Raw genomic sequence first — 21557 nt, forward strand, 5'->3', positions numbered from 1 at the left:
TAATTTATTATTTTATCCTCATTATTTACTTGTTCACTATATTAAAAATAAATATCAATTTTTACTTATCCAATTTAAAAAATCAAAAAATAATTTATTATTTTATACCTATTTTATCCTCATTATTCAAATTCATTTCACAATATATAATAATCTAAGATAATGTAATAAAATCATCACTATTTTATAAGGGGCGTGTCGAGTAAAACGTGGTATTTAATGGCGGCATTTTGAATTTTACTAAAATTCACAAGGCAAGGCGTCTTTTGGGTTAAATGTTGTGAATCGGAAGATGGAGAAGAAGGAGATAATAAGAAAGGCAGAGGAGTTGGTAGAGAATGCAATGAGAGGAAACGACGCTTCACATGATGCTGCCCATGCCTTTCGAGTTAGAGACCTTGCCCTTTCACTTGCTCGCCAACAAGCCCTTTCTTCTCATTCCATGCTAATCGTAAGCTTGCTACTCCTAATTACCTAACAACATAGATGTCAGAATTTAGCATGCTATCTGCTAATAACATAAAATCTACAACTATTAATCCCTCTATCTAGTTGCTTTGAAGATATGTTATGAATGGGCCTGGACCAACACCGGATTAAGTGGTTATGTTAGGGATCCGGGTTGATAAATACGACTTGTGGGAGCGAAATAGAATTACGCTTATTGTTGAGAAAACTGTCTAGTACCCTCATCCCCTTTCTCAAAGTCTTAACTTCTCATCCCCATTCTTATCTCTATCCTTAGTCACTTGATTTCAGTGTTTTCCATTGTAATTCAGTATTTTGAGTGTTATAGTTGTAATTTGGCTATAAGTAATTATATATATTTGTGTTGAGAATTAGGGTCTATTACAAGATAACTTAGTGATGTTGGGATCAGTATAACTGACATTAGTTATACTATTATTAAGGCTAAGTGCTAAACTTAACACGAATTGCAAATTTAGTCCTCAAACTATGGTGCTCTGTGTTCGTTGACCTCTCACCTATACAAAGTGAACGGAAATTAGTGACAAACCTAGTAAAATTAGATGCAAATCAGTGACTAAATAGCACAAACCCAGCAAAATTATACTAAGATTAACATACCAAAATAAAAATTACATACCTTGTAGTTTTGACATTCCCAAAATCTCCTTCCAGGACTGTCTTCGGACCTTGAAATCCTCTCCGCCGCCGGAAATCCACATCTACAAACTCTAGTCATGAATACAATTGAGAGAGGAACTTTAGCAATTAGAAAAAAAGGAGAAGAAAAAGCTTGAATTCAAGTTGTGGTGTATTTTAATGGAGGAGGGTTTAAACAAGAAGAAAGGGGGTGATTTTAGCCGTTGGAAAAGGAAAAATATAGAGGGAAATGTAAAAAGTTTTTTTTTTTTTTTACCATTTGACTGCTAATGTGGCAGCTCTCACGCGCGTGGAGGAGTTTGACAACACTTGTTGTGCCATGTGGCAGCTCGGGGTGTATTAAAATTCACTTAGCCAAGCTTAGGGGTGTCTTGAAGACTAGCCATCGTTTGGGGACTAAAGTTGCAATCCGTGCCAAGCTTAGGGGTGTTTTCGCCACTTCTGCCTAGTATTAATTATCCTGGTATTATTTCTTATGGACTGTTTGGTTTGTTGCATTAAAAATTACATGCATTGCATAATTTCTAAAAAGAAGTTATTTATTTATAAAAATACCCTCAACCTTATTTAGTAGAAAAAAGGATTCGAGGGACCTCAGAGGTATTTTTGTCATTTTAATTGTTTTATCTAGGGATAACTAATTCCGCTACTATTATTCCACCATCTGGCAGGGAGGATAACTTATCTCGGTACTATTTCTAATCTTGGTATAGCTTATATTAGGATTAGTAACCAAACAAGGGATGAGGCAGTACCAAATTTTTATCCCAAGAATATTTATGCTTGTCCTACCAAACGAACCCTAAGGGTAGGGGTAACTTTTGATACAAATTATGATTTCCCTTTCATGTGGACCCTAGATAGAGAGTGAAAAGGCGAATTGAAAAGCTCAACTTTTTTCCATATTAATGCAGTTGTGTATTCTTCTTAAAGATTTGATGAGCTTAGTGAGTAGTACAAGATTGATTGATCCAGGGCGTGTTCGGTATGAAGGAAAATGTTTTCTAGAAAGTAAGTAGGTTTCTTACTTATTTTCTTGTGTTCGGTACTTAAGCAAAAAATATTATCCTTAAAGCATTTGTATATAATCTAGACAAATACTATGGGGTGGTGGGGGTTGGGGGTGGGGTGGGGCGAAAATGAGGTGAGTTTTAGGGTGGGGAGGAGACAATCAATGTGGAATGCCACTTGTGGGACTTGTTTTCCCTACTTCCATTAGGAAAGTCATTTTCCTCATTTAAGAAACTTATTTTCCTTAAAAAAGTGTTTTTCCAAAAATTTTGACCAACCGAACATGAGAAAATTGGAAAACATTTTCCACAAAATATTTTCCTCCATACCGAACATTTCTTTGTTCTTTTGGACATGTGAGTTGCTGCTGGGTAATTTTTCCCTTGAGAGAATTTGGGCATTCTTAACCATATATACTGCTTGTCATAACTAAAAGTTATCTAGATTTGTTTGCCTAATGTGATACATAAACCCATGCAGGAAGCAGTTTGTTAAGCTTTGCTTAAAGTTGAAACATATTTTAAACCGTGCATACTGATAATTATATTTTAGCCTTAAGTTAATCCTCTCCATGATTCAGTGCTTGACTTACATTTTTTACTGATAGGCCAAGAAGGTGTATATGCATCTTGTCATTCAAAGAACAAAAGTTGCTAATGCTCTGTATCAAATAACATTTCGGAGTGCGTTCTTTCTAGTTCGGAGGGTGGGGCGGAGTGTAATCACTGTCATTATCCAAAAGAAAGCTTGGGCCAAATGGAAGGGGCTTGCAACGATGGAAGGCTTACGGGATAAGGGCATACTCATATAAAAAGCTTCCTAACAAAAGCAATTCGGGTGATAGACCCGCGAAGCAAAAGATTTTTTTCCTAGCATTGAACCTTACTTAAAAGCAATTGCATTCTTCATAACATAGCACTAACTTCTAAGGATACTAGTGCATCTACCTTTCATACACATAGTGAAAGTGTGAACTACAAATAGCAAAATGTATATTTATGCTTGAGGAGGGTATAACTATGCTCTATTTTCTCTTTTATCTTTTCTTTATTCTTCTTTTAGGCATTTACAGAAGTTAAACTATTCTTGCTAACATTTCAGGTGGAACTGGCTGCTCTTCTGCATGATATAGGTGATGGCTCTTTCACTATTCTTTTGAGATATTAGAGCTTTTGGTCATACTTTGCAGAGTAACCCGTGCTATCTTTTTGATAATCACAAGTAAAGTCAGCACTGTAATATACGAGGGAATAACCTTAAAGATTATGAGAGTTCTACATTTGCTGCTTGCGGTGGGGAAGGGGAGGGGAGGGGAGAGGATTTATTTGATGAGTGTAAATTACCAGAGAATTGAAAGGAAATATTATAAGCAATTGTGATGGTGTGAGCGAGCTGGCGGCTCTCTGCTTATAAGCAAGTTTTATCGTTAATCCTATGATATATTATGTAACTTATCAGATTTCTCTTTGACTTTCTGAATGCAGGTGACTACAAATACGTAAGGTTAGATTCTATCAGATTTCATGATAAGAAAGATACTCTGTTGGCTACATTCTTCATGGTTTTGTTGTATGAAAGTTCCCTCAAAAGGTGATAATTTTCTGTCAAAATGTCGTCCATGCTGTTACGTGGAGCCTTCTTGAAGTTTCTTGGAAGGGTATTGTAATAAGGCAAAGCAACACGACCTCCGTGTCATTACTTTCTGCCAATCAAAGCCCGCTCAGTGCACTAGACTATATTGTCAGTGCAGTATTATAAAGCCAATTTCAAGATCACAGAGTGTACTAGAGAATTGAATGAAAGCTTTCGTGTCTTAATGAGAACAATTATTACAGAAAAGTTAACACGGTGCCCTTGGGGGGAGGGGCCCCAATACGAAGATTCGAATGCTTCCTGAAAATTTTGACTACTAGACCCTCCTTGTACATGTCTTTAAAAAATAAACACAAGTTACAGGAATTGACATATATAAGCTGGAAAGACAGCAGCACTGGTTTTATCATCTTTGGCGTGCTCTTCCAGTCATTTGATTGGTAGCTCTAACTGGTCGCGGGTTTCTTTTTGTGCAGAATAATCTTCTAAATTTTGTAGTGGTCCATCCTATACATTGCTTAATTGCTCTCGTCTTTTCCCTAGCGTTCACTCTCAATAATTGACTTTTCCATTTCATTTGTTTTGATAACCATGGTGTCCGGGTGAGCTTGCGGGCACCTTGACTAATTCCACGGTACCTGCTATCTCCCACCAGCACATGTACTGGGTAACCCTGTCCACCAACTGCTTGGATAGGTGGGAAGAAATCACTTAGTGTTTTTGCCTCTGTTAGGATTTGAACCTGAGACCTCATGGTTCTCAACCCATGTCATTGACCACAAGTACACACCCTCGGGTGCTTCCCCCTTTGTTTTTATTTTTTTCTTTCAATTTCTGATGCTTTTTCTTGGCTTCTAGAGATCCATCTGAGGCAAGGATTGTTGAGGAATTTCTTCAGGGTCAAGGCATAGAGGAAGAGATGAAGATCAAGATTTTGGATATAATTAAGGGGATGGGTGAGTTCCTGGATGCAGTTGATTTTCTATTGTAGTTAAATTATCTGTTTGGATGTTGATTTGAATTTGCTGTGTTGTTCTTCCATTTTTTTTTTTAAATTACATATATTTGTTAGCACACTGCCAGACTCTTGCAAAATAAAGCAAAAACCTTTTGATAAAGTAGAAAATATAAACTGACTTCATACTGGATATTCTTATCATGTGTATATCACTTTGAAACTAACAACAACAATAACATACCCAATGTAATTCCACAAGTAGGGTCTGGGAGGGTGGTGTGTGCGCAGCCTTGCCCCTACCTTGTGAAGGTAGAGAGGCTGTTTCCAATGGATTAGCGGGTACTTTCAAATGAATTAGCAAATTGTACGGCAAATAGTACAACTTTTTCTGTTGTAAAATGATACTTTGACAATTATATCACTCCAGCCTTTGAATTTTTCTAATTTGTCTGTGCATGTCTGCCATGAACCTTAAAACATATTTGTCATTGCTGCCATGTGACCAGGAGGTCACGGGTTCGAGCCGTGGAAACAGCCTCTTGCAGAAATGCAAGGTAAGGCTGCGTACAATAGACCCTTGTGGTCCGGCCCTTCCCCGGACCCCGCGCATAGCGGGAGCTTAGTGCACCGGGCTGCCCTTTTTAGTCTTTGCCTGTCTAATTACTGGAAAACAAAACAGCGACCATAATGTTATTGTATTGGCAGATCAAAAGATTTTCTAAATGGCTTCGTGTTCATCACGATGTTTTCGTTAATATCTTTTCGTAAGTGTGGTTGATGTAGTTTAATTAAAATAATTAACTCTCTTAGTCTCTTTATGGGTATGTACTGTCTCCTTGGTTGGAACAGACTTATGTCATGTAATACTTTCTCTGTATTTTCATGCGACCTTTCTCAGTTCCTTTGAAGTGATTCGTGGTTGTGTTTCACTTTCATTTCTGCACTATAATCTGCCATATTCTTTGGGCTTCGTTTTCTCTGGAAGAGTAAGACATAAGATGATTGTATCCTTTTTCTGATGATTTAAGTATATTGATAAAATGCAATATTCCCTTTGATTTAGGTTTCAAGGAAGAAGTTGGAGGGCTTGCAAATATGAATCATTCCATAGAGTTTGGGGTGGTGCAAGATGCCGATCGGCTTGATGCTATTGGTGCAATAGGTGATTAATTCAATTTAGTTACCTCTTGGCCACTTATATATGTTATGTCTCCTCTAGTTATCTGTGGTAGATGCTGCTGAAGATGTGAAATTATGCTACTTGGATTTTTTCTGAATACAAGACTGCTTGGTTATTTTCCTACCTTAAAAAGATGTCTTTTTCTTTCTTAATTTGGATATCATATAGTAATAACGGTTTCAGGAATCGCCCGTTGCTTTACTTTCGGCGGAAGCAGGCATAGAGTTCTCCATGACCCAAGATTTCAACCTCGATCAGATTTGTCTAAGGAAAATTACATGAACAAAGAAGAGCAAACTACTGTGAATCATTTTCATGAGAAGCTTCTCAAATTGAAGGACTTGATGAAGACAGAGGTCAACTAATCCTTTGCTTCTGTATATTTTGTTTTACCCCTTCAGAAACTTATAAATTTGAAGATGTGAAATTATGCTACTTGGATTTTTTCATATGAATCATTTCTTCATTACAGGCTGGGAAGGAAAGGGCTGAAAAAAGGCACAAATTTATGGAGGATTTTCTGAAAGAGTTCTATGAAGAGTGGGATGGGAGGGCTTAAATGAGGGAGCAGTTTTCCACTTGATGTTTCGTGTTCCTAAATATTAGTAGTTCTTTGTCTTGGTTGCACATAACCAAATTTCAAAAGTTCTATATATAATAAACTAATTGACGGAGAACGTCTGCATCCTATGATAGTCTCATTAACATAAAAGGAGAATAGCTCTGATTGAAGCAGAAATGGTACAAATTCTTTAACATACCAGGACATACGGTGGTAAAAGAGCTAAAGCACTTGTCTTGTTAGATAGAAGTAGTGTATGCTACTTCAGTTTCCTGATTAAGCTTTCCACAATCCATTTATTTGTTTGAATGAAAGAATCTGCCTTTAGGAATCAGCAACTTACCACTGCCTATCCTCTTCCTTGTTTGAAGATCCTGAAAAAGACGATGATCAGGAAAGAGCTCAATACTATAACTTATTTCTTTGGTGATGGAGCTAACAGGTAATAAGGTAACAGGAAACTCAGGTACACTTTGCTTGGAGATCCTAATAATAGTCAATCTCCTGCCATAACCTTCTTAACTCTGAATAATAATCTGTGATAGTCAACTCACTTGCTTAGTGACATGAACTTTATTTCGAATCTCAAATATTTGGGCATCATTATCCTTGCAAGAGTATGTGTGCTTAGTTGAATTTCAGATCTTTTCAGCAGTATCAAGCAAGAAATATTGTTTCAGAGATTTGGGGGTGCATAGTATTCAAAAGCCATGTTAAAAGCTCAGTTGGAGTATTCAATGTATTCGAAACCGTTTCAGATATTAGATCAGAACAAACAAATTTCCAGCCATCAACTTACTTACAGATTTCAAGTTATAGTAGCATCTATTATCAGTATTCAGATGAAGCTGCATAGCATGTACTTTACTTTGTAATACCTTGTTCCAACAGTTATATAGAGGTATGTAATTGCGGGTCTGTGGACTTACCCCTCTCCATTTCCGTTACAGATTCAGAAGCTACCCTTACTCCCTACCTACTAGGGGCTGCAAATGGGTGGGTTTGGTTTGGTTGAAAATGGTTTGAACAAAAAACGGGGGTTGGGTTTCAAACCGCCTATATTTCATGTGGGTAAATATTATGAGTTGGGTGATAAATGGGTGAGTAGGTTATAGGTTAGCCCATATTATACAAGTGTATTAGTATTGCAAATGTAATGTTTATAATTTTTTTTTTCTTTTGTCAAGTTGAATTAAATTTTTCATATATTCACAATTGATATTATGAAATAGAATTTTTAGGGGTGGGGTGGAGGTAAGATTTTTTTTTTTCATTTTTTATAATTTTTTTATAAAGGTAAAATATATGAAATTGAAATGTTTGCGGGAAGGGGGGGTGTCGTGTAGGGGGTGGGATGGAAGGTAAGAATTTTTTTTCCATTTTTTTATAAAAGTAAAATATATGAAATTGAAATTTTTTTAGGGGGGGGGGGTGTTGTGGAGGAGGGGTGGGGGTAAGAATTTTTTTTATAAAAGTAAAATATATACGGAGGAGGGGGCATGGAGGGGGGAGGGGGGGTTGCGTTAAGAATTTTTTTTATAAAAGTAAAATATATGAAATTGATTTTTTTTTGTTGGGGGGGGGGGGTTCATGGAGGGGGTGGGTAAGAATTTTTTTTCCATTTTTTATAAAAGTAAAATATATGAAATTGAAACTTGAGAGGCGGGGCGGGGGGGGGGGGGGGGGGAAGGGGGTCGTGGAGGGGGTAGGGGTCGGAGTGGGAGGTAAGAAGAAAATTTCTCATTTTTTTATAAAAGTAAAATAAAGTATATGATACAAAAAATTGTGAGGGGCAGGGGCGGGGGTAGTGTGGGAGGTAAGAAAGAAATTTCTCATTTTCGAAATGAGGTGTTATTGGGTCTAGTGTGCTCTTATATGGATATTCATATTTTTTTTATTTTTTTTAATCCCTCCCCCCAGGAGCTCCCTCCTTGCTCCCTTGGTGACTCGACTCGCAACCTTCAGGTTGAAAGTGGAGGGCGCTTACCATCTGAGCAACCCTCTCTTGTCGGATATCCATATTTTAGCCATATTTGCCCATCTTTTTATGTAAAATTTTCACAAATAGCTACTTTTTAGCTGCTTCTAACAAGCTATAACTACAAGTTCATTATTTACAATTCGTAGCTGGTTTTTCCTATATTTAGGTCCTGGACGCGTCGCATAAATATAGTCAAAATATAGACTAAATACACGGAACTGTTGAGCAAATAATGCCTCTATTTAAGGGGAAAAAAATCTTTTTCAAAACTAAACAGAAATTTGTTTTTAATGTTCCATAAATCACGCAAATCTCATTCTCTTCCATATCTAATCACATATCTCATTCAACATCTAATCATTCACATAAAATTTGAATTCAAAAACTCTCTTCATATTTTTTCCCAAAATATAACTAAAAAAAATCTCTTTTTAATGTTCCATAAATCATGCAAAGCTTGATTTGTTCATCAACTGAATTACACGTTTCACCGTGTAATTGTAACTTTTTTTTTTTCTGAAACTTTTAGTTGTTTTTCATATATATTTTGGCTATATTTGTAATTGTATTTTGATTATTATGTTCAATATTACTTATTCTGGTTTTTGTTGACTATATTTAAGATATATTTTTCATATATTTTGACTATATTTAGAAAACATTTAGAAAAAAAAAAAGTTGTAGTAAAAACGTTGCTACCTCAATTATGACTATATTTTGGCTATATTTTTTAATTGTATTTTGATTAATATGTTCAATATTACTTATTCTGGTTTCTGTTGACTATATTTCAGATATATTTTTCATATATTTTTCAAAATTTCAGAAAAAAAAAAGTTGCAGTGAAAACATTATTACCTCAATTATGAACTCAACTTGAATTCGATATTTCAACAGATGAATTCAAATATATATATATATTCGTCGTTTAAAATGCAAAAATAACAGAGAATCTTACATATTTTAGGAAATAGAGTTGAATTTTGGGGGTAAAAGGTTGAAATTAATGAACAGTTAATACAGAGTAAAAAAAGGAAGTGAAAGAAATCAGAAACTGATTTGAAAAGCACAAAATTAGGGGAGATGGGGAGTTAGAAACGTGTATATTTAGGAAAAGGGGGGAGAGAGAAAGTGTGCAGCTAAAAAATAGGGGCGTGAAGAGTTGTAAGTCAATTGGTAGAAAAGTGGGTAGCTATAAGTTGTAAAAATATAATATTATAGCTACTAAACTTAATTATTAAAAAGTATAGTTATGTTCCATAAATATGTAACATAGTAAGCTATGCCAAGTAAAAATTACTATTTTTATGGGTTAAAAAAAATACTTGAAGCCCATATTTAGCCACCTAAAATATGAGTGACCCAACTCACTAAAATGTCGGTTAAATGGACTAATTTTCTAAGTATGAGCTCAAATTGCCACCTCTACTCCCTACCAATGAGCAAACAACATTTTAGTGCACTGGTGACTGGTGTGCCTCTCACGGCTTCGTGGGTGTTGTGTTATTTCTATCTTGTTTAAACATTTCAGTGTTGTATTTGGACATTAGAGTCGTGCTCCAATCAACTCTGTAATGATCATGTGTTGGCGCTGAAATATTTAAGACCTTTTTGTAGATTCTATTACGCATGTGACTTGAGATGTTGATATTGAGGCTATGGGTGTGTTCGGGATGAATTAAAATGTTTTCTTGGAAAATGTTATCTAAAGAAAATTAGTGTTTACTTTACTTAGCTTTTTGGTGTGTAAACAAAAAATATTATCCTAAAAGCATTTGTATATAATCTAGACAAATACCATGGAAGATGGGGGTGGGGTAGGGGTGTGGGGTAGTGGGGCTATGGGGTGAAGAAGAGGTGTGTTGGAGGGTGGGGAGGAGACAATCAATGTTGAATGTCATTTGTGAAACTTATTTTTCCTACGTTTATTAAGAAAATTATTTTTCTCATTTTTAAGAAACTTTTTTCTTAGAGAAATATTTAGTTGAATTCAATCAAACTCAAGCAGTCGATACCCAATGGGATTTTCAACAACAATTTATAAATCTCATATTTCCCAGTAGCCGAATATTTCTCCATAAAAGAGTCCAAAGTTCCACCACCATTTTTGTATACGGTAGAAACCGGATATGAGTCATATCCGGAGAAACTATGGACCGGAGGAAGAAGAGGGCCGGGAGTTCGCACGAGGGGCGTCACACCTTCCCGGATAAGCGCTTTAATCGAAGCTGAGCAGGGGCGCCCTTTGGTCCGGTCTCTGTGCCACCGATGGTTCGGGGACTCTACCCGAGGGTTCGTCACCGTTGATCCGGACACCGTTTGCCCGTGTATCCGTTGGTCCGTTATGACCGTTGCTGAAGCGCACTAGTGGTGTCACGTCATGGTCGGCCACCAACTATGCGTGTGTCAGACGGCGCCGTCAGTCCAATCCCACCAAATCCGTGCAGGGGCTGTCCTTTTTATTGGTATTTTATTAATTCCTATTGTATGAGGCCCATGGGCTCACTGCTATAAATAGGGCATATCTACCTCCCTTAAGGGGGTTGGGCTCTTCTTACTTTCCAAGAACATTTGTAATAGAGGAACTTTTGTATACTAATTCTTCCATCATTTAATTCGGCCAAGGCCGCCTGTTATTGTGATTAACGCATTTCATCTATCAAGTATCATACATTGCTCACAAACCTATATATATCGCTAACCTTCAAATATTTTGTTTTCTTTGTCTCGTGCACATCAAGAACAAAACACATATCCTATACTCACCTACAAATTTAATTGATCACCCGAATCCGGGGTAAACAGTTTGGCGCCCACCGTGAGGCTAGGATAATAGTGGTCTTTGGCCTTGATTTCTACCATATTCATCAAAGCCAAAAACGTCCCTACCCATCTCTGTGAAAACGGTTCAAATGGCTGACGTCGAGCAATCCGGTCATGTCAATAATGCCGAGATCGTGGCGGAAAACGAAGGGAGCGGACTGCGGGCATTACCGAACCCCGCTGATCCGAACCCCGTTGATTCGAGGGAAGGACTCAACCGGCAAAATACCGTAGATCAAGAGAACGCCGTCCCACCGGCGACCGACCCCCTAAACACTCATCATTCCGTTACATTGTCCCGGGATCGGGGCCGGAGAGAACCGGACGCACCAAACGATAGCATTAACTTGCGATTAATCTTTGAAATGTTGCAGGAACCAAGGGCGGCAATCGCCGAGCAAGGATTAGCGATTGCCCGACTGCAGAGCGGAAAGGGTGAAGCTGGGCCTGAAAAAGCTAAGGGTACAGCGGAAATCGGAAGGAACGAGCCACGGGTGGTCGAGAGTGATGATTCTGGGGCCGGATCCTCCACCGAGGTTCTGAATATGCTCGAAACTTTGGCACAGTGAGTGGATTCCACCGAAAAGAGGGTCGAGACGTACAACTCTCGGGTGGATCAGATACCGGGGGCTCCACCTTTGCTAAAATGGCCAAACTCAAAAAGGTATATTCAAAGACCTTTTCCTCCGAGTGCGGCCCCCAAGTTGATCCCGAAGAGATTCAAGATGCCGGATATTCAGAAATACGACAGCACCACGGACCCGCATGAGCATGTGACCTCGTACACCTGTGCTATAAAGGGCAACGATATGGAAGAAGATGAGATAGAGTCGGTATTGCTGAAAAAATTTGGAGAGACCCTATCGAAGGGGGCATTAACGTGGTACGACCATCTACCCGAGCATTCAATCACTTCTTTTGAAATGCTCGCCGACGCCTTCGTCAGAGCCCATGCCGGTGCCATAAAAGTGCAGGCCCGTAAGGCTGATATTTTCCGGATAACCCAAAGGGACGGCGAGCTACTGCGAGAGTTCGTCACCCGGTTCCAGAGGGAACGGATGGAACTCCCCCCTGTGCCAGAATAGTGGGCCGCGCAGGCTTTCACAAAGGGCCTCAACATGCTAAGTTCGGTGGCTTCGGCCAAATTGAAAGAAAGTTTGCTAGAATACGAGGCCGTAACATGGGCCGACGTCCACAATCGGTATGAGTCAAAGATTCGGGTGGAGGATGATCAATTCGAGCTCCCACCGGTAAGGATCAAAGTAAATAGAGGTTTCGAGGCACCAAGGAAGGGATATGAAACGAAGTCCGAATCATTGAAGGAAAGATTTCGGCCGTATCCCCATTCGGAGAGAAAAAATGTCAGGTCAGAAAAACTAATCGAGAGTCCAAGCCATTTCTCTGGACGGGGCAGCAAGCGGGTTGAGCGCCCGTCGAACAGTCGGGGACTCTCGTTTAGGAGCGATGCCGGAAGTTCCGCCAGTAACAAGGTTCCGCCAAAAATTTCGGAGTAAAACTTCAACGTTAGCACTTCGGGATTTGTCTCGGCCATTGGGCGTGTCCCCGATGTAAGATGGCCTAAACCATTGAGGTCGGACTCGGGTCAGCGTGATCCGAGCGTAGTGTGTGAATACCACGGAACCCACGGTCATAGAACCGAGGATTGCCGCCAATTGAGAGAAGAGGTAGCCCGGTTATTGAAAAATGGCCACCTCCGAGATCTGCTGAGCGAGCGGGCCAAAAATCATTATAAGGAAAGAGAATCTTATCAAAGGCCCGAACCTGTCGAACCCCAACATACAATCAACATGATAGTGGGGGGGGATTGACGCCCCTCGAGGGCCGGTAATGAAGCGGACGAAGATTTCTATTGTTCGTGAGAAGCGCACTCGAGGTCATTCGACCGAGGGATCCATCTTCTTTAATGACGAAGACGCGGATGGCGTCATCCAACCCCACAATGATGCGTTGGTAATTTCTGTACTTGTCTTTAAAACTAAGGTCAAACGTATTTTGGTTGACCCAGGTAGCTCGGCCAACATCATCCGATGGAGAGTGGTTGAACAGCTGGGGCTGCTCGGTCAGATCGTACCAGTGGCCCGAGTGTTAAGCGGGTTCAATATGGCAAGTGAAACCACGAGGGGAGAGGTCTCGTTGCCCGTAAACGTGGATGGCACCATTCAACAAACGATGTTCTATGTGATCGAAGGGGACATGAAATATAACAAGTTATTGGGCAGACCTTGGATACATGGTATGAAGGCGGTTCCTTCAACATTGCATCAGTTGTTGAAATTCCCCACTCCGGAAGGGGTGAAAACCATCCGGGGCGAGCAGCCCGCAGCAAAGGAAATGTTCGCAGTAGATGAGGCGGCTTCCCGGCCCGAGAAGCCGGCTCAGGAAGAGAAGGGTGCAACCGGAGGGGAGGTCCCCCAATAGCAATTAAGGTACACTGGACCGGGTCCAGTGCACGAGGAGGACGACTTCGGGATGCCCAGATCCTTTGTCATGCCGGATGACTCGGACGCGACCAAGTCAACCGTGGAGGAGCTGGAGCAGATCATCTTGTTTGAGTTCTTACCGGACGGAAAGGTATACCTGGGCACGGGGCTCACCCCGGAGCTCAAGCGTAAGTTAATTGAATTTCTTCGAGCTAACGTCGATTGCTTTGCATGGTCGCATATAGATATGACAGGTATATCACCAGAAATAGCATCGCACAAACTCAGCTTGGACAGGAAGTTTCCCCCGGTCAAGCAAAAGAGGAGGCCCATGTCGGAGCCAAAGCACGCCTTCGTGAAAGACGAGGTAACGAAGCTTTTGAATATAGGTTCCATCCGGGAAGTGAAATACCCGGATTGGCTTGCTAACGTGGTGGTGGTGCCCAAAAAAGGTAATAAATTTCGAATGTGTGTCGATTATAAGGATTTAAACAAGGCATGCCCGAAGGATTCATTTCCATTGCCTCACATCGACAGAATGATCGATGCGACGGCCGGGCACGAAATGTTAAGTTTTCTCGATGCTTACTCCGGGTACAACCAGATCCGGATGCACCCGGAGGACCAAGAGAAAACATCCTTCATCACCCGTTATGGGACTTACTGTTATAATGGCATGCCTTTCGGATTAAAAAACGCCGGTGCAACTTACCAACGCCTAGTTAATGGGATGTTCGAAGAACAAATAGGAAAAACGATGGAAGTTTATGTTGACGATATGGTTGTTAAGTCCCTGGAAACAGAGGACCATTTAAAGCATTTGCAGGAAACCTTCGATGTACTCCGAAGATACAACATGAAGCTCAACCCCGAGAAATGTGCCTTCGGCGTCAGGTCAGGTAAGTTCCTGGGATTCATGGTGTCAAACCGGGGAATTGAAATCAACCCGGATAAGATCAAGGCCATCGAGGACATCGAGATCGTGAACAACATAAAGGGGGTACAGAAGCTCACCGGGCGGATAGCGGCGCTGAGTCGCTTCATCTCGAGGTCCTCGGACAGGAGTCACCGTTTCTTTTCTTTGCTCAGAAAGAAGAACGACTTCGTTTGGACGCCGGAGTGCCAAGAAGCCCTAAGGGAATTGAAGAAGTATTTATCCAGCCCCCCGTTGCTGCACACGCCGAAGTTCGATGAGCCACTCTTCCTCTATTTGGCAGTCTCCGAAATGGCGGTAAGCGGCCTTTTAGTCCGAGAAGAATTAGGTACGCAATTCCCTATCTATTATGTAAGTAGAACTTTGGGGGATGCGGAGACCCGTTATCCCCATTTGGAAAAATTGGCCTTAGCATTGGTAAGCGCTTCCAGAAAGCTCAAACCTTATTTTCAATGTCACCCCATATGTGTGGTAACCACTTACCCTTTAAAAAGCATCATGCATAAACCTGAGTTATCCGGTAGGTTAACAAAATGGGCTATAGAAATTAGCGGTTACGATATCGAGTACAAGCCTCGGACGGCCATCAAATCCCAAATCTTGGCCGATTTTGTGATAGATTTTACCCCGGCCATGGTCCCCGAGGTCGAGAAAGAACTTTTGCTGACCTCGGGAAATACCGCGGGCATTTGGTCTCTACATACGGACGGGGCCTCGAATCTTAGAGGTTCCGGCCTTGGGGTTGTCCTTAGGACCCCGGCCGGGGAGGTCATCCGACAGTCCGTTAGAACTGCTAGGTTGACTAACAATGAAGCCGAGTATGAGGCTATGATTGCAGGTTTGGAATTGGCTCGAAGCATGGGAGCCGAAACAATAGAGGCAAAGTGCGACTCGCTTCTGGTCGTGAACCAGGTAACGGGGTATTCGAGGTAAAGGACGAACGGATGTAGCGGTACCTCGAAAAAACGCAGGTGGTGCTTCATCAATTTAAAGAGTGGACCATGCAGCACATACCGAGGGAGCAGAACAGCGAAGCCGATGCATTAGCAAACTTAGGATCCTCGGTTGAGGGGGAGGAAATCAACCTCGGGGCAACGGTGCACTTATCAAACACGGCCATAGAAACCGGGCACGCCGAAATATACACAATAGGCCTGACCTGGGATTGGCGCAATAAGTACATCGAATACCTGCGTGAGGGGAAGCTCCCAAAGGACCCGAAGGAGTCACGATCGCTACGGACCAAGGCTGCCCGTTTTTGCTTGGTGGATAGTCAACTGTATCGACGGTCCTTCCTCGGTCCTTTAGCTAAGTGTTTGGGCCCCGGTGAAACGGAATATGTGATAAGAGAGGTGCACGAGGGGACCTGCGGCAACCACTCCGGTGCAGATGCTTTGGTTCGGAAAATCGTCAGGGCCGGTTATTACTGGAACCGGATGGACGAGGACACGAAAAATTTTGTCCAAAAATGTGACGGTTGTCAGAAGCATGCTCCGATGATTCATCGACCCGGGGAGTTGCTGCATTCGGTCATCTCACCTTGGCCTTTCATGAAGTGGGGAATGGACATTGTTGGTCCGTTACCTCGGGCACCAGGTAAGGCCCATTTCATTTTGTTTATGACTGACTATTTTTCTAAATGGGTTGAAGCGCAGGCCTTCGAAAAGATAAGAGAAAAGGAAGTCATCGACTTCATATGGGACCACATCATCTGCCGCTTCGGCATCCCGTCTGAAATTACCTGTGATAATGGCCCCCAGTTCGTGGGTGGCAAGGTCAACAGTTTCCTCGAAGGTTTGAAGATCAAGAAAATCGTGTCAACCCCGTATCACCCGTGTGCAAACGGGCAGGCAGAATCAACGAACAAAACGATAATCCAAAATCTGAGGAAGAGACTTGAGGCATCGAAACATAATTGGAGGGAAATACTACCGGAGGTGCTCTGGGCTTACAGAACCACATCCAAATCAAGCACGGGGGAAACCCCGTTCTCGTTGGTTTACGGAGCCGAAGCCCTCATCCCCGTGGAGGTTGGCGAACCGACCCTCCGTTTCAGATATGCCACCGAAGAATCAAACGGGGAGGCTATGGCCGTGAAGCTCGACCTTGCGGATGAGCTACGCGAAGGAGCGTCGGTCCGCATAGCGGCACAAAAACAGAGGATGGAAAGGTATTACAACCGAAGAGCCAACTTTCGGCATTTCCAAGTGGGGGACTTGGTGCTTCGAAAAGTCACATTACATACAAAGAACCCCAACGAGGGAAAGCTAGGATCGAACTGGGAAGGACCGTACAGGGTAACCGGTGTAACGGGCAAAGGATCATACCAGCTGGAGTCCATGGATGGGCAATGCCTGCGCAACAACTGGAACATAGCCCATCTAAAGAGATACTACTGCTAAGGTATGATCTCCCCACATGCTTTTTGTTAACCGTATCTTTCTTTTGCAGGAAATCAAGGACAGCACAAAATTAGAAATTTAGGACTGAAAGCACGTGTTGCACTCTTTTCCTTAGTGCGGTTTTGTCTCGAAATGGGTTTTCCGACGAGGTTTTTAATGAGGCAACAAGTACAACGTGCTACGCAACAAAGATAAAGGGACAGCACTCGGACACACGAGGTCACACCTTCCGAGTGGGGGCTTGATAACACTCACCCGACCTCGAAGCTCGGATAAATGTTAGGGGGCACAACACCCACATCGAAGCACGCCACGATAAAGAGAAACGAAGAAGCTCAGCATTTTCCATGACAAAAACGAAGGCCGGCCACCGGTCATTGCCATCGATGTAAGGACCAAACGATCATAATGAATCGTGTCCCATTCAGCATTTGCCACGACAAAAACGAAGGCCGGCCACCGGTCATTGCCATCGATGTAAGGACCAAACGATCATAATGAATCGTGTCCCATTCAGCATTTGCCACGGCAAAAATAAAGGCTGGCCACCGGTCATTGCCATCGATGTAAGGACCAAACGATCATAATGAATCGTGTCCCATTCAGCATTTTCCACGGCAAAAATAAAGGCTGGCCACCGGTCATCGCCTTCGATGTAAGGACCAAACGATCATAATGAGTCGTGTCCCATTTAGTGTTTGCTACGGCAAAGATACAAGAAATAAAAATTCTCATATGTACGAACATTTACAATACAAAGACCATGGCATTGGTCGTATTTCGGCGTTGTTCAATTCATACGCCCTACACCGGGCACTGTGGTCGAAATTCGACAAAGTCAACGAGGTCATTACGAACCGACCACAAAAAATGCCGGTCCTAAAGAGGCGCCTATCACGGGCACAGAAAGATCCGAGGTCACAAAACATCTTAGTAAGCCCTACGGGCAGAATTAATCAATGACTACGGGTCATCTTGTTCGAAAAATGGACCGATAATTCAAAGCAAAATAAAAATGAGCACTCAAATGAAGAAACAAGAAAAGTGCAACTTTCATATATACATAAGGTACTTTTACAAAGAACACTTTCACATCAAAGGTCAAAAAGCCAGCAAAGACAAAAGGCAAAAGCCAAGTAAAAATCCTATGTTAGATGACTGGAGGCAGAATGATCGGACTCGGTTCTCTCGGAATCGTCTGAATCAGACCCGAGGGCGTGGTTTGCCTCCTCCTCCATTCCTTTGGCCTGGTTTATCAGGGCCGGGAGATCGGAGAATCCGTGCTCGGCTTCCTCGAGGGTGAGCCGCCGAGACTTCCACTTCTCGTACTCGGCGACGATGGCAGTATGAGCCTCGGCCGCCTCCACGCCTTTCCAGGCTTCTTCTAAATCAGCCTCGACTTTAGCTAACTTAGTCTCCAGCTCGGCCCGGTTTGCCACAGCAATATTCCTCATGTGAACAGCACCTTCTAGTTCAGCCTTAAGAACATCGTTGGCGCTCACCGCCTCCTCCAGCTCGGCTTTCAAGCCCTCACATATCCGAGACCGCTCCTCGGCTTTCCCTTCAAAAAATCTCATATGTTCTTTATACAGAGCGGTGTCGGATTCCAGTAGCCGGTTCCTCTCGGCTAGGCCCGCTGCATCGGCCTTCACCAAATCCAGTTCCCCCCGGAGTTGGGATACGGTGGTCTCCAGCTCGTCCAGCCTCGACGAAAAATGGGCCTTGTCTAGGCTAAGGCCAATCTTCTCAGTCTCGAGGCTTCGGTTATAATCGGTCATGGCAACCAATTCGCTCTTCAAACGACGATTTTCGTCCTTGGCCGCATCGAGCTCGGGACGAAGGTTGGCAAGAACAGCCGCCCGACCTAACTCTTCCTCTTTTTCTCGGAGAATATGCTTATATTTCTCTGTTTCTCGGCCTTGGGCATCTAGTTGGCCTCGAAGATCGTTCATCTCGTGTTGGGCACGGATGAAGGCCTCATTGACCAGTATCACACTCTGCAAGAAAAACAAACATAAAGAATCAAACAAAGTGAGCATAAAGTCTGATGATATATAAAGGTGGCTGAGGGTCTTACCCGGTTGCCCGCGTGCATGCCTTCGATCATAAGGCACTGCCAGGTGACCCCGGTCATTTTACGCTTGTCCTAGTCGGAGACAAGAGGCCGTAAGTAACTTGCTACTCCCACCGGGCACGATAGAAAGCCGCAATCCTCGGGGACGGTGATTACGGCCGATCTAGTCCTTCTTGGTTCTACGCTCGGGGCTGGGAAGATGGTCACCAGGTTATCTCTAGAGCCAGATTCTGACTGTCGGTTAGCCGGCCTCGTGGCCCGAGGAATTGGCAGATGACCGAAACCCGCAGTTTCACCGGTAGCAGGAGGAGTGGTTGAAAACATATCTTCAAAATCTTCAGCTCTCCGAGCCGGGGTAGATGAACTTGGCGTGGACTCAATGTTTCTGGCAATGACCGGGGGCTCCGCAGTGGAAACAGGTTCATGGTCGGGAGACGGATGTGCGTGAATGGGGGCTTCGGTCTCCGGAACTGGGGCAATCCTTTGATCGGCTGCAGTGACAGCCGTTTCCCACGGTCCCTTCCTCTGCAGGGGAGTATCTTCCGGAGAAGTTCCACCTGAAATGTCGACAAAGTCAACCGACCGGAGAGGAGCCGGGGAGGGATTTCTTCCGCACCTGAAGGAAAAACGGAAATCAAGAGACCTTCGTTGACTGAAGGCAAAGGCGGAACGAAGGCGGTCTCCTCGGGTACTGGAGTCTTTGACGGAGCCGGGTCGACCCTCCGAACTATGATGTCGAGCTCCGCTTCTTCTCTCGGGGGCCGGACAACACCTCTTGCCTTCTTCCGTTTGGGCGGCTCCCCCTTTTCGGAGGGTCGTTTCCTTTTGGCAGCTTCGGCAAGAACGCGGGAAGAACCCGCCGTCTCGAACGCGGACGCCGGAGCAGGGGAAACGACCCCCGACTCCGATCTGGATGCCACCGAGCCCTTCGGCAAACCTGAACGACAAAGGCATAGGCAGGGCTGAGAAAACGGACGACCGCGAATGGCTAAAGATACAACAGAAACGGAGGAAAGTCAAACATTACCATGATTTTGAGCAATCCATCGACCACGAGACAAATGGGCCCATGTTCGGTCCTCATAGGGAAGCTGGCCGAGGAGTGTCGTGACCCATTCACTCAGATCACGAATAACCGGGGGAACAAATCCGTTTGCTGCAAAAAATAAGGAAAGGGCAATAAGGAAACAACACTAAAAACGGCTAAACAAGTAAGGACGATTGCTCAAAGGATCGAACTTACGCTTATCGTTCCACTTCTCCGGAAAAGGTAGATGGGCGGCCGGGATTATGTCCTCGGTTTTCACCCGGACGTAGCGTTCTAGCCATCCCCTGTCCCGGTCTTCGTCCATCTTCGAGAAGAACAGGTTCCGGCTACGCTTGGTTAGTTTTATGACACCACCCCAGAATATTCTCGGAGAATACAGGCGTATTAGGTGGCCCAGCGAGAATTCCTTCTCGGCTCTGTTGGCCAGCAGCCGGAGGCAAGCAACGACCCTCCAAACGATTGGGCCGATCTGTGCCAAAGTCACACCATAGGTCCGGCACATATCTAGTATGACCGGATCAATCGGGGGGTCGAGTTTAAGGGTAAAGGGATAAGAGTACACGTAGAAGAACCCTTCCCGGTGGTCGGTAATGGATTCGTCCGGCCCGGGTGCAAAAACCCTCACTGGGCATGTGTTCCACCCGCAGTCTGCCCGGACTATGTCAAGCTTATCCTCGGTTATAGAAGAAGGATATCGCCTCACGTCGTAACCCCGGTCTGAAACGGCAGAGGTCTTTTCCACCTCGAGGTCTTTATTGAAGTTAAATTTGGCCGGTATAATATCCGAGGTCGTGGTCTCGGGGTTGCTCCTTTGTTTAGTCGGAGACACAGTCTCGGCCCTCGGGGATGAAACCGAGGGAATTTCGGGAGAAGTGGTTTCAGACATATTGTAGGAATGAAGGGAAGGGAATTTCAGAAGATAATGCAAAGGAAACGGAGGAAATGGTGATTTGAAGAGCAACTGGAGCAAAAGGCAGTTGGCGAGAATGATGACAAAATTAATCTCCCGTTCACGTAAAAATAAGCGAAGATTTGGTAGTAGATTTGTTATAGAAAGGATGAAGGTAGAACGCAGAGGAGAGAAGAAACAAAAGAGAAGATCGTAAAAGTGAAAAAATGAGAAGATGAGGGGCTTTATATAGGCATAAGGAGGGGAACGGTTATCGAGGAGGGCCAATCGGGGATCGTCACGTGCCCCATCATTAATGCGAAGTGACCCGAAATGACGTGCAAAAGGCGGTTGGCAGGAGCGGACCATCCGGAGCAGGGCACGTGGCCGTCGAAGGAAAAGGCATGACGCAACTATTCCCGCCAAAATGAGGAGATAAGAATAGGCCATCCGGGAGGTCGGTTGTATGATTCATTCACTTCCCATTACTCCGATGGATCGTTGACCCGGGAAGCGTGGGGGCTATCTGTATA

The 21557-nt window shown here is 43.3% G+C and overlaps 1 protein-coding gene across 1 annotated transcript; it reads left to right on the forward strand.

Moving 5' to 3' along the window:
• The first annotated feature begins 206 nt into the window (after window positions 1–206).
• On the forward strand, window positions 207–6766 carry LOC132623207 (uncharacterized). Its single transcript, XM_060337939.1, has 7 exons — window positions 207–451; window positions 3241–3271; window positions 3624–3642; window positions 4591–4688; window positions 5754–5852; window positions 6054–6226; window positions 6343–6766. The coding sequence occupies exons 1-7, from the start codon at window positions 293–295 to the stop codon at window positions 6427–6429; spliced, it is 666 nt and encodes a 221-aa protein (XP_060193922.1). The 5' UTR covers window positions 207–292; the 3' UTR covers window positions 6430–6766.
• The last annotated feature ends 14791 nt before the right edge of the window (window positions 6767–21557 follow it).

Source organism: Lycium barbarum, chromosome 12, assembly GCF_019175385.1.
Source record: "Lycium barbarum isolate Lr01 chromosome 12, ASM1917538v2, whole genome shotgun sequence".
NCBI classification, from domain to species: domain Eukaryota; kingdom Viridiplantae; phylum Streptophyta; class Magnoliopsida; order Solanales; family Solanaceae; genus Lycium; species Lycium barbarum.

Excerpts from the sequence above, each read along its gene's own strand:
- LOC132623207 (XM_060337939.1), top strand. The coding sequence starts at position 293 with ATGGAGAAGAAGGAGATAATAAGAAAGGCAGAGGAGTTGGTAGAGAAT. Across the intron at positions 4,689-5,753 it reads GGATATAATTAAGGGGATGG|GTTTCAAGGAAGAAGTTGGA; the intron begins GTGAGTTCCTGG and ends CCTTTGATTTAG. Across the intron at positions 6,227-6,342 it reads AGGACTTGATGAAGACAGAG|GCTGGGAAGGAAAGGGCTGA; the intron begins GTCAACTAATCC and ends TCTTCATTACAG.